Raw genomic sequence first — 17,780 nt, 5'->3', positions numbered from 1 at the left:
TCCTTCTTGTAGAACAAACCTTCGTAAATTTTCTGTCAGTTTCCAAGGACCTACTTATTATAACACTATAGAAAATGATATTAAAGAATCTAATTCTCTCCACTTATTCAAAACGAAATTGAAAAAAAAATTATATATGAATTATAAATAAGTTATAAATCTTGTAGAAAATAGTTATATTCCTTCCATGTCTGATATTATTTTTATACTTATTGTTACTTGTACCATACCTTATATTTTGTCAACTCAGTCTATGTAATTAGTTAATTTATACTTACCTTCATTGTATTTTGCTTTCGATCCTGGCCTTACCGTTACTGTTAACTTTATTTTTACTCTGAGGGAGCCCAATGTCTATAAGCTTCATGGTTTCTTTTTGGGCTTCCTCGCCACTTTCATTTGCTTTTGTGTAACTGTCTTGTTTTTTCGTTATTTGCATTTTGTGGTAAATCAAATAAAGTTACAAAGATCATAGCAAGAATACAACTCGACGGACGTCTTCTGCTATTTGGAAAATGTCTGCGGAAAAAAAAAATTCCTTTATGTCCTCAAGGAGAAACAGGCACATGAAGACCCATCGCGATTGAGGCAAGCTTTTCTACAATACATACTTCCTTAGCATCAAGGAACGTTTAGGGGCTGTTATTTAAACGAACTCTAACTTAGGACGCAGTTTATTAAGAAATCATTGGACCTCTAGATCTTTTTTTTAGTGGGTAAATATTAGAAAATAAGTGTTTTTCTAGTCTACCCTATATGCTTATTGAAATTGTTCACGATAAATGGTGTTTAGACAAAAGCGTTGTGGAAACTGAAAAATGGCTTAGAACGCAGTTTTGTTAAACACGTGCTATACTCCGTTTAAATAATTGGCCCTTAGATTCGCCAGCGACTAGGAGAACGAGATTTTCTCCATTATTAGTAGTGCTCGCGCGTGAACCAGCGTCATTTTGGCGAAAAACGTGATAGCCGTCTTCATTCTACTACGAGTTTTAGCGAAAATGTCGTAGTGGCGAAAACAAGTTATCGAATGTTAGAAGTTTTACTATTTTGGGATCGGCCGATGGCTTAAAGGAACAGTATCCCGTTACTGCGCATGAACCAAAATTTGATTTTCGAACAGGATGTCGCGAATTCAAAAGATGCGAGGAGAGTAAGAGAACCTTAAAAAATTCGTTTGCATCGCGCTTGGCCCGAGTTCAAAACTACACTAAAACTTCTTAGGATTACAGATCAATGATATATTGTTCCCGTCAAGTTTCGATATGGACGAAGTCAAGATTTTTGGCATTACTTTTGTTGCCGTTGGCCGGAGTCCCAAAAGATAAGAAGCCCTTTGATCGCTGTTTGATACCAATTGAAGGCTTTTCTCTTTTGAGTTTGACTAATAGTCGCGGGTCGCGGGTCGCGGGTCCACAGTCGCGGTCGCGGGTCCAAAGTCGCGGTCGCGGGTCCAATGTCGCGGCAGGGGAAAATGATTTGGAGTTCGAGGTAACTGAGTGAAAACGAGTGATATGAAAAAAATATAAAGGGAAAAAATCGTTTTTATGCATGATACTCTACGGTAGTCAATTTACAGGTTACGGATGTTAGAGTCAACAAAATAATGTCTCAAGAAAAGACGTAAAAGAAAAAGCTGGCCGACTTTTGTGTTCAACGCAAGTTCATTTTGTTTTCTTTCTATCGGGCCCAGTTATCTAATATATAGATTTAGCCAGGGCTAAAAGCGAAGCTCCAATTAATAAATTTATAATTTAAATTAAAAAATAAACTTTTAATCCACAAATCATTTAACTTAAGGGCACATTCATGTGACTTTTGAGGGAAAGGCTAAGTTATTTTATAGTGAAACATCTTACATCGAATTGATAACCTTATATGTACACCCAAAAAATAGCAAACATCTTCGATCACATTCAAGATCACAGTAGATTAGGCCTCGAAAACAAATTCTTGGAAAACAAATCACGCCGAATTTTTTTGCGTTCGAGAGGTTTACTTTACAAATTCTTGCCAACAAATCTGGGGGTGTTTAAACCAACCTTTTATAATTTTTATACATCACATTTGAGGTGAAACAGTACTATTTATCACACAGACCTCGGACAGAATGCAGTATTTCACAATTTTTCAAGACAAATTGCACTCAGTCAATATTCAGGACGATCAATCGTAAAGCGAAACCGTTCAAAAATTTCCAAAATCACCCATATGGCTAGCCGGTTCTCGTTTCTATAGTGCGAGCTGTCAGTGTGGTCGAGTGTTAGAATGAACTTTCATAGCGTTACACTTCAACATAATAGCTAATTTATTATTATTATTTTTTTGTTATTTAATGGTTTCGGTTACAACGATGTGTAATCTTATAAAGCGTTTGATACGCGCGACATTTTTGAGTACTCCTGCAAGCGATGTTCATGAACGATGAAAACAAACGGCACAGACAAGCGATTAAAATTGCAAGAGAGACTACTAACAATCAAAAAAAGAAATATAATTCGGTGAAACATTTACAGAGATAACAATTTTCATTCATGAAGACAAGTATTAAAGTGTCTCTAAAAATCCTGAGTCTCGGCGTGAAGCTTTATAAGCCGGTTTCCCGGCGCGGGTGTTTACTGTTTTCCAAGGTGAACTCCTCGAAGCAAGAAAATCGCTCAAAGTTTTCTTTCTACAGCCAAATTTACAACTAAATATTCTTCGGAACGTTTTCTATCTGTGGTGAGCAAATATATCTGAAGGCTTTTTAAAGTTCTGTAAGCTTATATCAAACCGTTCAAACCTGATACTAGGTCAGATCATTGACTCAAACTACGGCTACAAACGTGCATAAACTGTCAGCGTGAATGTGCAAGACTTCATGAAATTAGATATAACAAAAACAAACATCAAATACAATAGTTACTCAGGCTTACCATTCGAGATTCAGTTCCTGAAAGCTATCAAGGAAGGCCACAGTTGCTTGAGACTTTTAAACCCTCTTAAGCATTAAGCAAGGTGAAAAACGAAAACGATGCCATCCGAAATCGAATTACCAAATTTTGACAAGCGACGCGTTCCTCAACCAAAAACCCAGTAAACAAACCAGCCATGAATAACAGAAGACTCTTGATAGCAGCTGTATTTCATTTTGTACATCCAGAAGAAAAAGACAGTTAAAAACATCATAAGTTGACACAAAACTCTTCAGCTTCAGCTGTCAAAGTAAACTATTTTCAAGATGCTGCATAATTTTTTCGCATGAACTCACCTGTCAAATTTTGACCAATCAGAGTATAAAAATTGGACGTAGAGCGTGACCAACGCGTGACCATGGTAAGATAAGGTCTTCCCCGCCTGTACTTTTAAAAAAAACTGGCTGAATTTTCGCTTCCGAAGTCAGTTTGAAATCAAAATTCTAATAGTGCGGGGCCATAGTGACATAAACACAACATATTTAATATGAATCCTTGGAAAAAATAAACTTGAGCCAGTGATCATTTCAAACTGGTAATTTGTCAGCGGATAACTTCAAAAAATAACTCGACCTCGATGGGTCGACACTTGAGCCCGCGCTACGGTCAGGTGATACTGGTCAGCGGATGCCCTGTTTTGACAGCTGTCAATTGATCACAACATTGATGTGAAATTAGTTTTCTCTTGGGCTCCCAAACTAGCTAAAATGTGAGAGTAAACATTGGTTTTCCTGTGGTGCGGATGGACGGTCGGTCGGCGGTCGGCGGTCGGTGTACGGTCACGTGATTACCAAATTTTCTGGGATGGGTAGATTTACTTAGCAATGGGGCTCCGCCCACGCGCGCGCTTCGCACGCGCGTGGAGCTCCGCTATAAATTCAGCTTTGAATGTACTTATGCATAACAGTATCTGATAAAAAATGTTACCCTGAGTTACCATTGTTTTCTTCTTGTCTATGAATTGCTGACAAATTCTTAGGGGTGCATTCACTGAAAAATGTGCGATATACTTCATAGACTATAAATCATATACGTTACAACAACTTAAAACCTTTTATAAAAAAAGGGCTAACTCGGGCTCGAAAAGCTACGAGTCTGTCGGTAGAAGAAACGAGAACTGTTTCAATTTTAACAAATGTTTTCGGCAAAAATAAAGAAAACGCTTGTTGAAAAACTTTCTGGTCGCAAACTCCCAAAATAAACTCTTTGCTCAAGTAACTGGAAAGAGGAGGAGAGACGTTGGGCTTTAAGTGCCAGTAAAGTACATTCAAGTGGATATTCAAGGCATGAATTTAATATAGAAACAAGTAATAATCCACAGCAAGAGGGGATGAAGCTCGAGCTTTATCCTCTCTTGTCCACAGAAAGGAGTTTGTTCCCACTAACGATTGAAATCCGGAATCCAAGTTCTACCAAGACAGAATAGACCATAGTCTCTTGGTTCTACTGACAAAGACTTCAATCCAGTACCTGGAATCTGGAATTACTTACCTAATTTATTGTCTTTTCTTAGCTCTGGTGGAGTTGATAACTTACCGTTTTCAGTGTCTGGCTTACTTTCTTTTTCAGCTTCATGATATCGGGCGTTATTATTTCCTTACCTACTTACTCACTTGGTTATTTACGATGCATGTTTTCAAGATTTGACTGAGACGCACATTGAATGGCTTCCTATTGTCAGGTTGTCCTGGTTGCCATTTAGGTGAAGAGAACAAGAAGTTACATTGAACATTCCGGGTTGCCGTCTCAGTTGTAAAAAGAAAAGCATTAAGCGAAAATCTTGCTTCGAGGAACAGACTCCTTTCTGTGGATTATTACTTGTTTCCATATTAAATTCATGCCTTGAATACCGCTTGAATGAAGTTTCATGCGCCTGTTTACATTTTCTTTCAGTTTTGTCGAAAACATTTGTTAAATATAAGAGTTCTCGTTTCTTCTACCGACAGACTCGTAGCTTTTTGAACCCGAGTTCGCTTTTTTTAAAAAAAGGCTTAAAGTTGTTGTAACGTTTATAATCTGTAGTCTATGAAGTGTATCGCATATTTTTCAGTAAATGAACCCCTAAGCATTTGTGAGCAATTCATCGACAAGAAAAAAGCATGGTAACTTATGGTAACTTTTTTATCGGATACTGTTATGCATAAGTATAACTGGGCCCGATAGAAAGAAAACAAAATAAACTTGCGTTGAACACAGAAGTCGGCCAGCTTTTTTTTTTTAGGTCTTTTCTTGAGACATTATTTTGTTGACTCTAACATCCGTAACCTGTAAATTGGCAACCGTGGAGTATCGTGCATAAAAAAGAGTTTTTCCCTTTATATTGTGTTCATATCAGCCGTTTTCACTCAGCTGTTACCTCGAACCCCAAATCATTTTTCCTGCCGCGACACTGGACCCGCGACCGCGACTTTGGACCCGCGACCGCGACATTGGAGCCACGACCGCGACATTGGACCCGCGACCGCGACTTTGGACCCGCGACCCGCGACCCGCGACTATTAGTCAAACTCTTTTCTCTTCTGCCAGCTTCCATACAAGCTCAGGTAATTACAAAAGGAATACGCAGAAATTAAACAGCTACAATAGAGACATTGATGCGACTGAGGAAATCTTGTGGAATTAAGCTTCGTAAAGCAGAATGTTTTGCAACGACGCGTTGGTAAACCCTTGAATGAACCTCCCTACGGCCGACAAAATGAAACAAACATGCGCTACATGTAAAGTAAAAACTAGTGCAATGAAATTATAATATAATTTTTTTAATAACGTTTTCGATGATTCATAGCGTTGAGATTACATTTTTATTTATATCTTTCAAACGTTTGAGGCTAGAACTCGAGCAAATCAGGCAAATATTACTGGACTTGGAACAATTGACCTCTGACACGAGTTTCACATTAGAAAGGCTGTTTTTAAAGCAAGCAGAACGATTTTTTCGGGTCGCGAGGCGGCCCTGCTAGTTATAAAATCGCGATGAGTCTTCGTGCCGCGAGCCAAATTTTAAATAAGACGAAAAACCTCTTCGAAATCAAAAATATCACTTGAGAATGTAAACAACAAATCTTCGTCGGCGGTGCGGTCCGGAAGGAAATCTTGTCGATTCAATATAACAGTTCTATTGTCTTTTGAAGAAAAAACAGCTGACGCTCGCGCGTGCGCATAATCGGGACACTGCCCCTTTAACTTCCCCACTAAAAATAACAGTGCTAACTAACAGAATGAGACGACATACATCCGGGACCCTGTTAGTCGCCGGGGCAAAAATTCAAGTCTATTTTTAACCCTAGAGGGTCAAACAAAAGAGAAAATGGCCGAAAATCGGCTACCAGCACGTACAACAACCGTGTTTGCGGGCTACCTACGTTAGTTTCGGCAAAGTTAGCAAATGGATATTGTAGATAAGGTGTGAACAAACCGAAAGAAATAAGTAATAAGAAATAAGTCTTCTGGCGTTCATTACGTAATCTCTTTATTTCTATGATCTTAGGTTATGACATTTCAAAACTTCGCGAAAAGCGTTATGGTGATTAGGGTTAAGCATTGACAATTAGGCTCAGCCACAAGTTGCTTGGCACCTTTTCGGAGACTTATGAGATTTTCAGCAAATTTTAAAATTCTCGGCAACTTTTGATTTTTTTACCGTTTTTAAAATTATTTTTTTACTTTTTTCGCGACATTTTTTAGCCTTCAAAAGAAAAGTCAGATAAATTCAACTGGTTTATACTACTGTGTGAGTGTGTGGACTCCAGGACTGGCCTAGATTACCAATGACAGCTTGGTGTTTCACGACTGTTCATGTAGTCACCGGGAAAAAGGCCCCTTTTTTCAAGATGGCCGACAACACCGTCAGTGATTCAGATTCCAGCTGGAAAGAACGTGCTGATGAAGGCCCGATTAATCCTATTGAGGAAGCTTAAAATGCTGGGGGGAAATCTCACTACCCCCGAAAAAGCTAAAACAGCTAGACAAAAAAAATCCAGATGAATCCGGCCGGTAAAAACCGCAATAAAACCAACTTCAAGTACAAACAAGTAAAACAATTAGCAACTATTCGGAACCTTTTTCGAAATTCAGCAACTTTTCTGCAACTTTAAAAATAAAATAGCAATTTTTAGCAACATTTAGACATTTATCGGCAACTTGTCGCTAAGCCTTCTGAAAATAGTGATTAGGGCTAAGCACTGACTCGAAATGGTTATCTTTCATTTACTGTAGGTTTGTCACTATAAGTATGAAAACGTTACAGTCAAGAAGACTTTTGCAGGGACTGGTCAAACAACGTGAAATTGAGTTAAGTTGCGATATTTCGACTGGCCAATACCAGTCTTCATCAGGTTTATTGAGATATCACGAATTTACAGAAATATATATGAAGTTTAAAAATGTCCGGAAATTACATAATATGACGTGGTATGGTGTGCTTATTTAAAAAGACAAGATAACAACAACAACAAAAAAAAATAAAATAAAAGATATACTATATAGTTACAGTTCATCACGTTTATTGATGCCCAGAGGCTCAATTGTCTTAGCTTTATGGATAAGGTGGGCTTCAGGTGCTTTCCTGAAAGAATCACGCCCTTTTCTAAGTTTTTCAATAGGAATCAATAGCATATGATTGTCGGAATGATTACTGGTAAGAAAGTATTCTGAAACTGCAGTATGGATGTAATTACCAGTAGGGTTGAGTATAGGTCGTCTGTGTTCATTAAAACGGTCTTTGAGGCGACGTTTAGTTTCTCCAATATATTGTAGATTACACAGGCGACATTGAATCAAATAGATAACATTAAAAGTTTCACAAATAATATGAGATTTGATGTGGTGAGTCTCACCTGTAGAATGAAAAGTGTATTGATTACGGCCATGTTCAATATAGGGACAAGTCAAGTCAAGTCAATTTATTTAAACTCACACAGAATAACACAGGGACAGGTGGTGCAATTCCTGTTGTTACACCGAAAGGAACCGGGGGTGGGTCGGAAGTTACTGCTGTCGGTGCTGTTAGTAAGCTGGGCTCTACGAGGATGTCGCTTTTTTTTTACAACGGTGATAAGCTACTAACGGAAGGTTTTTAAAAACATTTCTACACCGATCTGGTGAGTACAGCACGTTAGAATGCTTGTGAATGATATGCGCAAGGTTGGGTAATGCTGGATTATAAGTAATGACGAAAGGGGTGGTTTCGGTCTGAGTCTTGGATTTGTTTATAAGTGCGTCAGTGCAAAGAATGTCGGAAGCTCGTTGTATTTGGGTCTTAAGAAAGGTTTTGTCGTAGCCACGATTAGCAAGGTTATCTATAAGTTCGTTAGTACGTAGTTTGTAATTGTCTGGGTTAGAGCAAATGCGACGGAGGCGAGGCGCAAGGCTAAAAGGGATAGCGCGTTTGGTACGTTGAGGGTGGCAGGATGAAACTAGTAAATACTGGTGTTTGTCAGTAGGTTTAGTATCAAGATCTGTTTCTATGGAGCCATCCTTGATTGAAACCATGACATCAAGGAATGGTATGTTACTAGGTGAATGTGAACAAGTGAACTTGATGGTGGAGTGTAAGTTATTAAGATAATCAACAAATACTTTCAGTTTCTCTGGACCTGCAGTCCGGATCATGAAAATATCGTCGATAAATCTCAGCCACAAGTATGGTTGATGGGGGGAGTTAAGGAGAGCGTCGCGTTCAAATTAACCAAGAAACAAATAAGCGTAGGAAGGAGCCATACGCGTGCCCATAGCCGTGCCGTGTTTTTGGAAGGTAGTGTTTGGAATTAAATGTGAAGTTATTCATGGTAAGGATTATTCGAATGAGGTCGCAAACGGTTTCCGTAGGGATATGTTTATTAGCTCGTTTTTGAAAGAAAAAACGACAAGTATCAATTCCTTCATTATGTGGGATGTTAGTATACAGTGACGTGACATCAAGCGAGACAAGCAGGGCATTATCAGGAAGATTGTCAATGGCGGTGAGTTTGTTAAGAAAATCAGTGATATCTTTGACGTATGACGGTACAGTGCAGACCAAGGGTTTGAGATGAAAATCAACAAACTGCGAAATGCGTTCAGTAGAGTGATTGTTGGAACAGACTATGGGCCTACCGGGATTATTGATTTATGGATTTTAGGGAGAATAAAGAAGCGTCCGGGTTTGGGATCCTTATGTAATAGGTATTGTTTCTTTTTTTTGTCAATAAGTTCATCGTTGAGCATTCGTTTGACGTATTCTGTAACTCGTTTCTGTCGTGCAGCAAGATCAGTATCCTGTTGTTCGTAAAAAGTAGGATTGTTGAGTTGGCAAAAAGATTCTTCTAAGTACCATTTTCTGTCCATAATCACAGTCGCCGAGCCTTTGTCGGCTGACTTGATAACAATGTCATGTCTTTGTTTAAGGAGACGTAAAGCTCGGTGTTGAGCTTTCGGCAGGTTGTCACGGATGCGTCTGGATTTAGTGGTGAATAAGTCATGTTTAACAGCGTTGAGGTAAGCATTAAGCGTGTCGTCTCTGTCGGTGGGTGGTGTCCAAAGGCTTTTGGGGTGGAAGAATCAGTGAAAGGTTCCGGCAATTCTGGTTTTTTACAAAAAGATCAACCTGCTACTTGAAAAGAGCAGAAAAATTAACTTTCTGCATTTATGCAAAGTTGTTACCTTTTTTGTTAATGCTAGTCGATCAGGTGAAGAGATAAAAAAAGGTACCTTTTTAGAAAAAAAAGGCGGGTATTTTAAGCTTTCGGGTGAAAATAATTTTAACGTCAATATTGTCCGCCTTTCATCCATTTCTCACTTTACCAAACAAAACTTTAAAGCGCGAAGAAGGTACCTTTTTTTCAGTTTGAAGCGATCTCTTCAAAAGCGCGAAAAAGGTCCCTTTTTTGCGGTTTAGAAACGTTCCTATCAAAAGAGCAAAAAAGGTACCTTTTTTGCATCCGACGTTGAGCAAGGTTGTTCGTACACAGTTTTTGCAGTGTTTTTTTTTTACCTTAACTAAACATACTATAAATATGTAAAACGAAAACATTACTTGCAGCCGAATCCCATTGGTGTAGTGGTATAGGCGATTGGTTTCGGTTTCTAGGACTGCGGTTCGAATCCCGCTTATGTCACATTCAACCTCCTTTTTTTTGTAAAAATAATTGAAGGGACTTAGACTAAGAAAAAGATAAGAAAAATAGAAATCTGAATTTTATGTAAGTGCACAGGTAATCCAGGCTCTGTGATAGTACCACAGTACGGTTCCAGTAAAATTACAGAGTTTGTAAAAAAAAAATACTATCCTAAAATATGTAGGAAATAAAGGTCTTACTCTGCAGCTAGTTCTTGTCGTTCTAAATGCTCAAACGAATTTTTGGGATAATTAACAAGGTAGAAGACCAAGATGGCATCTCGACTGCCATGCTCCCTTTCCCACGACTTACTCAACTATTCCCACGAAATTCGAACTCCAACGGTAAATGAACATGCTAGGATCGTGGAAACAGGATAGCTTAAGATATAAAAACCAATGAAGCTTTTCCAGCTAGGGAAACTAATCCAGCAGACTTTGACGAAATCGAAGGATATAGTCCAAAAAGGCCGAAAGTCGATGAGCAGAAGTGGCCGGACCAGATAAACGCGCGGCCAAGCAGATGAGGCCTGGGCACTGTACAAATCAAATCCATCCCAGGTGTCCTGAGGTGACCTTTCGAGGGACCGATACATAGCTTGCACAAAGGTGGCCTCCCCTGCTGGAAATACATTTGCTCTTACCTGTGGTAAGTGTAGCTAAGAGGGGAAGGTGGTTCTGGAGATTGGAATCTAATGCTGACCGGTCAACGATGTGTTTCCAGAATTTTCCAACACCGCCTTGCGTACGTGCTGAAAAATTAACCGAGACCAACTTGAGCGCCTACTTTCTTCAATTCGAGAAGATTCCGCATATTACCAAAACAGCGAAAGAAACGATACTTCTCTACGCGAGGGAATTTAGGGTGCCTCCTCGGGTTCCGGCATCTGGGCCGGAACCCTGCGGAGGTCAGATCATTCTGACGTATCATGAAAAAGCTGCACACCAATATACTATTTGTTAAGCGCGACCTGCCTTAAATTATAGTGCAAAATTTACTCAATTTTGCACCTAGAGATTTACACGTCATGCATCAAACCGTTTGATTGACAGCTACCGATTCTCTTACAGGAGTAGTAGGCTGGCTTTCCGAAAGCTTATTTATTCGACTATTATGCCGTGTAGATGACATTGCAGATGCTTCGAGAGACAACGGAACATTTTCCTTGGGATTTTTAACCGGCCTGTCTTTCTTGCTTTTAACCCCAGTCATGCAAGAGTCCCAATTATCGACGCCTTTTCCTTTTCTAGGTGAATAATGCTTCTGGAAAAGAATTACAGTTTAAAAGCATTTAAGGAAAACATAAACATTTTAATTTTACTTACGGGTTCTTTCCCGCAGAAGCCATTGAAAACCACGGCTCACGGTTTACCGAAAATCTCCCGAAATCTTTTGCTCCAACGGCCCAACCTTCGACAAAAAGTACAAAAAAAGGTTTCCTTTTTTCAAACATTGGTATTAAACAAGATAAAATGGGCACGGAAATGACAAAGATTGCTTTGAATACTCACGTTCACCCGAGGACGGCAAATCAACAGATGTCACGTCCTCAACGCCATGTGGACGACATCACTGACATGCGTAGAAGTTGCCGGCCTCGTCATAACACTTCCGGTCGGCGTCCACCTGGCTAGTCGTCTAGGTTGCTTAAAGTCCCTAATAGCATTCCGAGCGATTTAAAATTTAAATAAGTACAATAAATCATTCATGTACTGAACAGATGATGAATTAGTAATAATTTTTTATTATACCTTTCCCCATTTTTCTATAAATCTAATACGTTAACTTGGCATTGTAAGCGTTTCCTTTTTGTGTGTCTGTTTGCGTGTGTGCGTGTCAAAAGGGGAATCATTCCTAGGCGCTCCTAACGGAGACCGTGGAAACTGGGGATAAGAATCGCGACTTGTCACAGTGCTATGCTTTGTTTTGTGAAGAAAGCTTAGGAGAAATTGATGCCAAAGATGTAGAACTTAGTTTCCAGAACGGGTCGGTCTGGGAAAACGTTGATTACTTTGGAAAAATTTAATACTCAGGTGGAAACTTCGATGGTGAGGCTACAAACTGGTTGGGTGTTTTAAACTTTCATTGTATGAAAATAAGTCTTTTGTATGCGGTTCATTTTCGGCGATGATCAAAATGACGCACCCTGTTCCTCACGTTTTTGGTCGCTGGCAATTATGTAACTTCTCTTGAATTGATTTTCATGTATTTATCCCGGCGTAGCTAATCGAACAAAAGCGAACTAAAAATCGATCGAACTCAATCGAACCCTATCGGTCGAACTTTTGTTCGATTGGTTCGGTAATCTCCTAGCCTGAAACCTCATTTTTAAAATGTCTTAGAGGCTAAGAAAAATGTACCATACTACAACAAGATAAAACATGCCACAGCTCTTGGAAAAGAGCTATTTTTGTGGACAGAGTTAGTTTTTTTCTCCTATAGGTAATCGCTTAAGAAGTTTTTTTTCTAATTCAGTAAAAATGATGTCTAAGTGGATCATAAGGATGATAATAATGACGATCGTCAAGTGAGAGTCACAAGTAACACGAATCCTGCATGATGGCGTCTGTGTAGTTTGTCCATGAGCGAAAGAATTGGGTTATAGAAACTTACAGTTACGTTATGAGAATAATAATTCAAATGTTTAAACGGAGCATGTCAAATACTGCGCAAACGAGGGGAAAGACCCATTCTTTTAATATCTTTTACGGGACCGTGCTGTTGAAGAGGGTATTAATTTGGCCTCCATTTTATGACGCGGTTTATAACTTTAACACAACACCCCGCTTCCGCTTTGTGCTAAACAAAATGTAACAACGAAAACAACTAGGAAAAAACACCTTGAAATTTTTCGGACTTGTTGTCGTAGACAGGATCGAGAAACAGAAGTGCCCGTTTTTTGTTGCATCTACATACACGGCCAAGTGTTCCTTGCCAAGTTTTCTAGTATACATCAATCACTTTTTACGATTCTTATCAAAGAGAACTTGTTGATTTAAATGGAGATAAGGTATTTTTCCTATAAAGGTTCAGAAATTCTAGCATTATTTGTACCTTAAACAGGGCCAGGGCGTCATATCTTCATCAGCACCTCTTTTCTTAAAGTTAGATTAGGTTAATTTCCTTCTCAGTCCAACCCTAGGGTACCCAGTGTATTGACCAATAGTCAACTGGTTGTCCATTCATTCTAATTATTCATCCCTCTTACTTGATGATCAAAAGCAGGTGTCACGAATTTCTTATTGAATCACTTGCTCGGTGCTTCATCAACTAACCACTTTCATCTGACTGATACATCATTATTTGGACGAATTATTTGGACTATAATGCTCATTAGGTGAGGAAATGAAGAATTCAAAGGAAAAATCTTTATTTAGTTAATCGTCATATAGATCTTCTCTATAACAAACTGATAAGGTTCGATTTTTGTTTTTTAGCAGTTTCCATTTCAGTTATGCAATATTTGACTGTTTTCTCAGTGGTTGTATTTTCATGCTAACTACCTTGTCGCAAACGCCTCTTTAAGGAAAAAACCAAGGATACGACTAAAATTTACTTGCACTCGTGTCTCTTAGCCCGAAATTTATACACCAGAATAATAAACACATGATGTTGTAAGTTTTCTTTATTTGGCACCGAACATACGTTCGTGGGAGAAAAGAAAAAACATTGCACAATCCTTGCTTAATCTCTTTCAGGCTTTTTCGCCTTTTTCATTCCAAACCAACCATATATACAAGTATGATAACCTAGTAAAGATATATGAGATATGCCTATTTAGTCTTGCCATATTGCTTAACTCATCCACATTTTCGATGTATTAAACGCCATCATTGACATCATAATTCATTACTTAAAAAAAAATTTTTTTAAATAAAATTCTCTGTATGAAATGTTTAAGAAGGTATATGGGAAAATCTACTTTGGCTGTTCTTTTTCTAACGGCAAACTATGTTTAGGTTTATTTATACAAACATTGAAGTTAAAATTGTTACTTTAATCATGCGACAGAACATCAATCAATATTCATTCACCTGTTGACGATTTCTTTCAATAACAAAAGTTTTATTTTATTCAAATAAGAAACGACACGAAACTACCTCTTAAAGCTAATTAAAGTAAATGCTTTTTAGTCACATTAGTTTTCTGTATATAACTAAATTTAAACTTTGCATTGCTTATTTTTTGTATTGTTTAAATTTCATCTCTTAATGTAAGTTTATTAATCTAACAAAAGTTTCTTTTAGTTTCTAGCAATTGTAGTTAAAAACATTCTCTTATTTTTGTTACCTCTGATGCGGAAACTGGAAAAAAAGGTAAATATTAATAGAGTATTTTCTCAACAGAGAGGTTTGAGTATGTACAAAAAAATGAATGTGTTTTGAGACAAATGCTACAGAAAACTTATGAACAACAAAATGAATGGACTTAAATACGCCAGCTACGCGCAGCAGTAAGTTTAGGTAATATAATCGTAAGATTTGTTCATGTTACCAGAGAGGGAAACTTCGCGTATCGGTCGACTTTCATGACGATACTTTCATGACGATAGTCTATGGCTCGTCCCTAGGTTTTCTTTCTTACAAAAAGAAAAAAAAATGGGAGAACAACAGAAGTGAAGAATCAAGCGTCACCTCACAAATAGCCTGACTTTTGGCTGTATGTAATTAAGTTGTCGTCTAATTTGCTCATCTGTCCTTTAAACTAATCCAGCCGTCGACCACATGTTCCCTGAGATAAACCACAACATCGGGACATAGAGACCCATCATCTACCTCAAAGATGAACAAATTCAAATACCTACAGTGCAGACAGAACTCAGGAAAATGCAAGACCTTTGATGGCAGGAGAAAGTTGAGGAGGTTCAGCACTATGCAGATACATACCCACAAGACAAAACAGTTCCCCAACGCCATAAGAACAGTCTATCGCCCGTCTAGATCTGGGTGCTTCACCCTGCTGTCTTCTGACGGATCGAGCTTGATCAAGGATCAGGAAGGACTCAGAGATCGCTGGGCTAAAAACCTCTCGACATCACTCAACAGGCCTTTCACAGTTGAACAAGCGGCTCTCCCTGAGCAGGTTTCGCAACAACCAGTCATGGAGAGACTTGATCAGCCACCGACTATTGACGAAGCCAAGAAAGCCATCTCTGCCATAAACTCAAACAGAGCGTCAAGAAAAGACAGTATCCCAGCTGAGATCTTCAAAGCTGCGGGCCCCAAAGCACTGGAGGCTTTCCATGATGTTTTGCAAAGCATATGGAGTGAAGAGGACATGGCCGAAGACTTTCACAAGCCTCTCGTCGTTGCTCTCTATAAGAGAAAGGGGAGAAAGTCCGTCTGCGGAAACTGTCAGGGGCATCTCACTTCTTTCCGTAAAAGAAAGATCTTTTCCCGCATTCTTCTGAACTGACAGAGGGTCTCCAAAAGAAGTCTCCCAGAACAGCAGTGTGGCTAGAAGAATTTCCAGCGTTTGAACGCAAAGACAAAGTGCCTGCACTAACTGATTCAAGAAGCCCTATAGCGGACGACTGTTTCCTCGTGGCACACACGAAAGTGACCTACAGATGATGCTCCAAAAAATTCTCAGAGGTGTCGAAGGCCTTCGGTCTGACAACTAACCTCAAGTACCGCGTCCTTAGAGCCAAATATCAGTTTCGTTGACACGCTGCTAGCAAATGTCGACAGCTTTACTTACCTGGGCAGCGTCATTTCAAATCCTAACCACCCCCCCCCCCCCCCCCCTTTACCTTGTCCGTCCATGTTGGCGCCTTAACTTTGAGCCACTAGTTACATTTCATTCTATGTTTTTTATTACCTGTTATGTTTTTTTGTACGTATGTAATGTCTGCTTACGCCGGCTTATTTTCCTATCGTAAGGTGTATTCCATGCGACAAACGTTTGTGTTTCAAACTGAAAAACTGTTTCATACGTAGTTTATGTTGCTTTTCCTTCTTAATTGTCTTCGCCGTGAGTATCAGTTTTTTGTTTTTTTCCCCCTCTATTTTTTTCATCACAAGGAGCACCAGGACATGCCCTTGTCATGGTAAATGATCCTTTTTTAGATCTTCTGTTATTTTTTTGGTAGTAAGGAATCCATATGATCTGAGATCACGAATCCGTTTTCGGATTCTCCCAAAAAGACGCAACTTGATTCTGCACGTACTTCTCTTCGTACGTTTGTCATGAAGGTTTAAATTTTTCAAAGTTTAATTGGAAACTTCATGTACTTACATTATTGTGGCAAACTTCCTGAAACATTTAATGACTACTTAATCATAAAGGATATTGTTGTTCATTAAAAAAATATTTCACCATTTCTGATTGGCTCCAATCCCCTGGCTACTTCTTCACAACCAAATAGCCTTTACCGTACTTGGAAGATGGGAGCAATATACCATCGATTTGAAGGTATAAATTATGTTATTAAAAACTGAATCATTGGATAATGCAATTCTAGCATTTTTATTGGCTTAGCCGTTATGGTATATGAGCTATTATACCATGCTCTCCATATATGGTCGGCGTACGCGTCAGTTTAAAATTGGAACCTAGCTGAGATTTTTTTTTCGCAAAGGATAGAACGGCGCCCGAAGAAAATCGTTTTAATTCATTTCTTAGAAAACTAGAAATGCAATTTCATCGAAAGAAAAAAGACCAAAACAAACAAAAAAGCCACAAGAGCTTTTTTGAAAGTTTGTCGAAAAACACATGAAAACACATGGAACTAAAGTACCTTGACCAGCTACGAAAGAAGACAAGTGTTGTTTCTTCATGATCGCGAAGCCATTCGCCGATCGAGTCACTCGCCGATAGATAACTGCGGCTTGTTTATCCGACATCAAGAATATAAATCACAAGTAACCAGCTACAAATACAGGCTATGCAGCCATTCACTAGAGCAATCGAGGCGGCAGTATAGCTTCTTTTCTCGTTCAGCAAAAAAAGCTTGTGGCTTCAAACAACTTCATAACAAGCGACCGAGGAAATAGTTTTTCTCCGTTGTTCTTACTTTTATAACTGCACCGAAAATCCAACTGTCACAGTAATTTCGACGGCTGTCACTTAAAAATTCTTTTCCTTCACATTATCTGCCAGGTTTTTTAGCTGTTCTGCTGTGTAAAATCCTAGAATCCCGATGAGTTTTGATTTTTCATTCATGCAGTCCAGGCAAATCCGTTCGCGCGTTGACAGTTTTGATAGACGTGTGACATGTGAATAGCGGAAGTTCCTTGTCTTTTCCGGTTTGTTCTAGTCGGGGAGATTCAACGAGATTTTGTGGGTGTTTTTAATAAAACAATTATTCCACTCGCGCTTGTTGGATATGAGATGATTATAGCCAACTCGGCGCTACGCGCCTCGTTGGCTCTCTACATCTCATATCCAACGCGACCTCGTGGAATAATTGTTAATTAGACCATAGGTTAACACTCGTTTACTGATTGAACTAAAAAAGAAAATAGCATTCACGGCTGTCCGAAGACAAAATAACTGAACGGAAAAAATGCAGGAATACGCAAAACATATCGCTCGAAGGATGTTATCTACTTTTTGAGGAGTATCTGCAAAGATAAACTTCTTTTTTTCTATCTTGAAACCGTGCCGAGAAATAAGCCAAAGTTTTAGAGAAAGTCTACGAGAAGGTAAGCTTGTCAAGAACTTAGAAATACTTTGAATGAATAATAAATTAATTACTGAAGTCGGCTTTCGTATTGGGTGAAAATTTTGC

At 38.8% G+C, this 17,780-nt stretch overlaps 1 protein-coding gene across 1 annotated transcript; it reads left to right on the top strand.

Annotated features, from left to right (window-relative positions):
* Positions 1-14,830: 14,830 nt before the first annotated feature.
* Positions 14,831-15,463, top strand: LOC140937938 (uncharacterized). Its single transcript, XM_073387499.1, has one exon. It carries the CDS (start codon positions 14,831-14,833, stop codon positions 15,461-15,463), a length of 633 nt encoding a protein of 210 aa, XP_073243600.1.
* Positions 15,464-17,780: the final 2,317 nt, after the last annotated feature.

Source organism: Porites lutea, chromosome 5 (genome assembly GCF_958299795.1).
Source record: "Porites lutea chromosome 5, jaPorLute2.1, whole genome shotgun sequence".
NCBI classification, from domain to species: domain Eukaryota; kingdom Metazoa; phylum Cnidaria; class Anthozoa; order Scleractinia; family Poritidae; genus Porites; species Porites lutea.
This window is presented reverse-complemented; position numbering and strand designations above follow the sequence as displayed.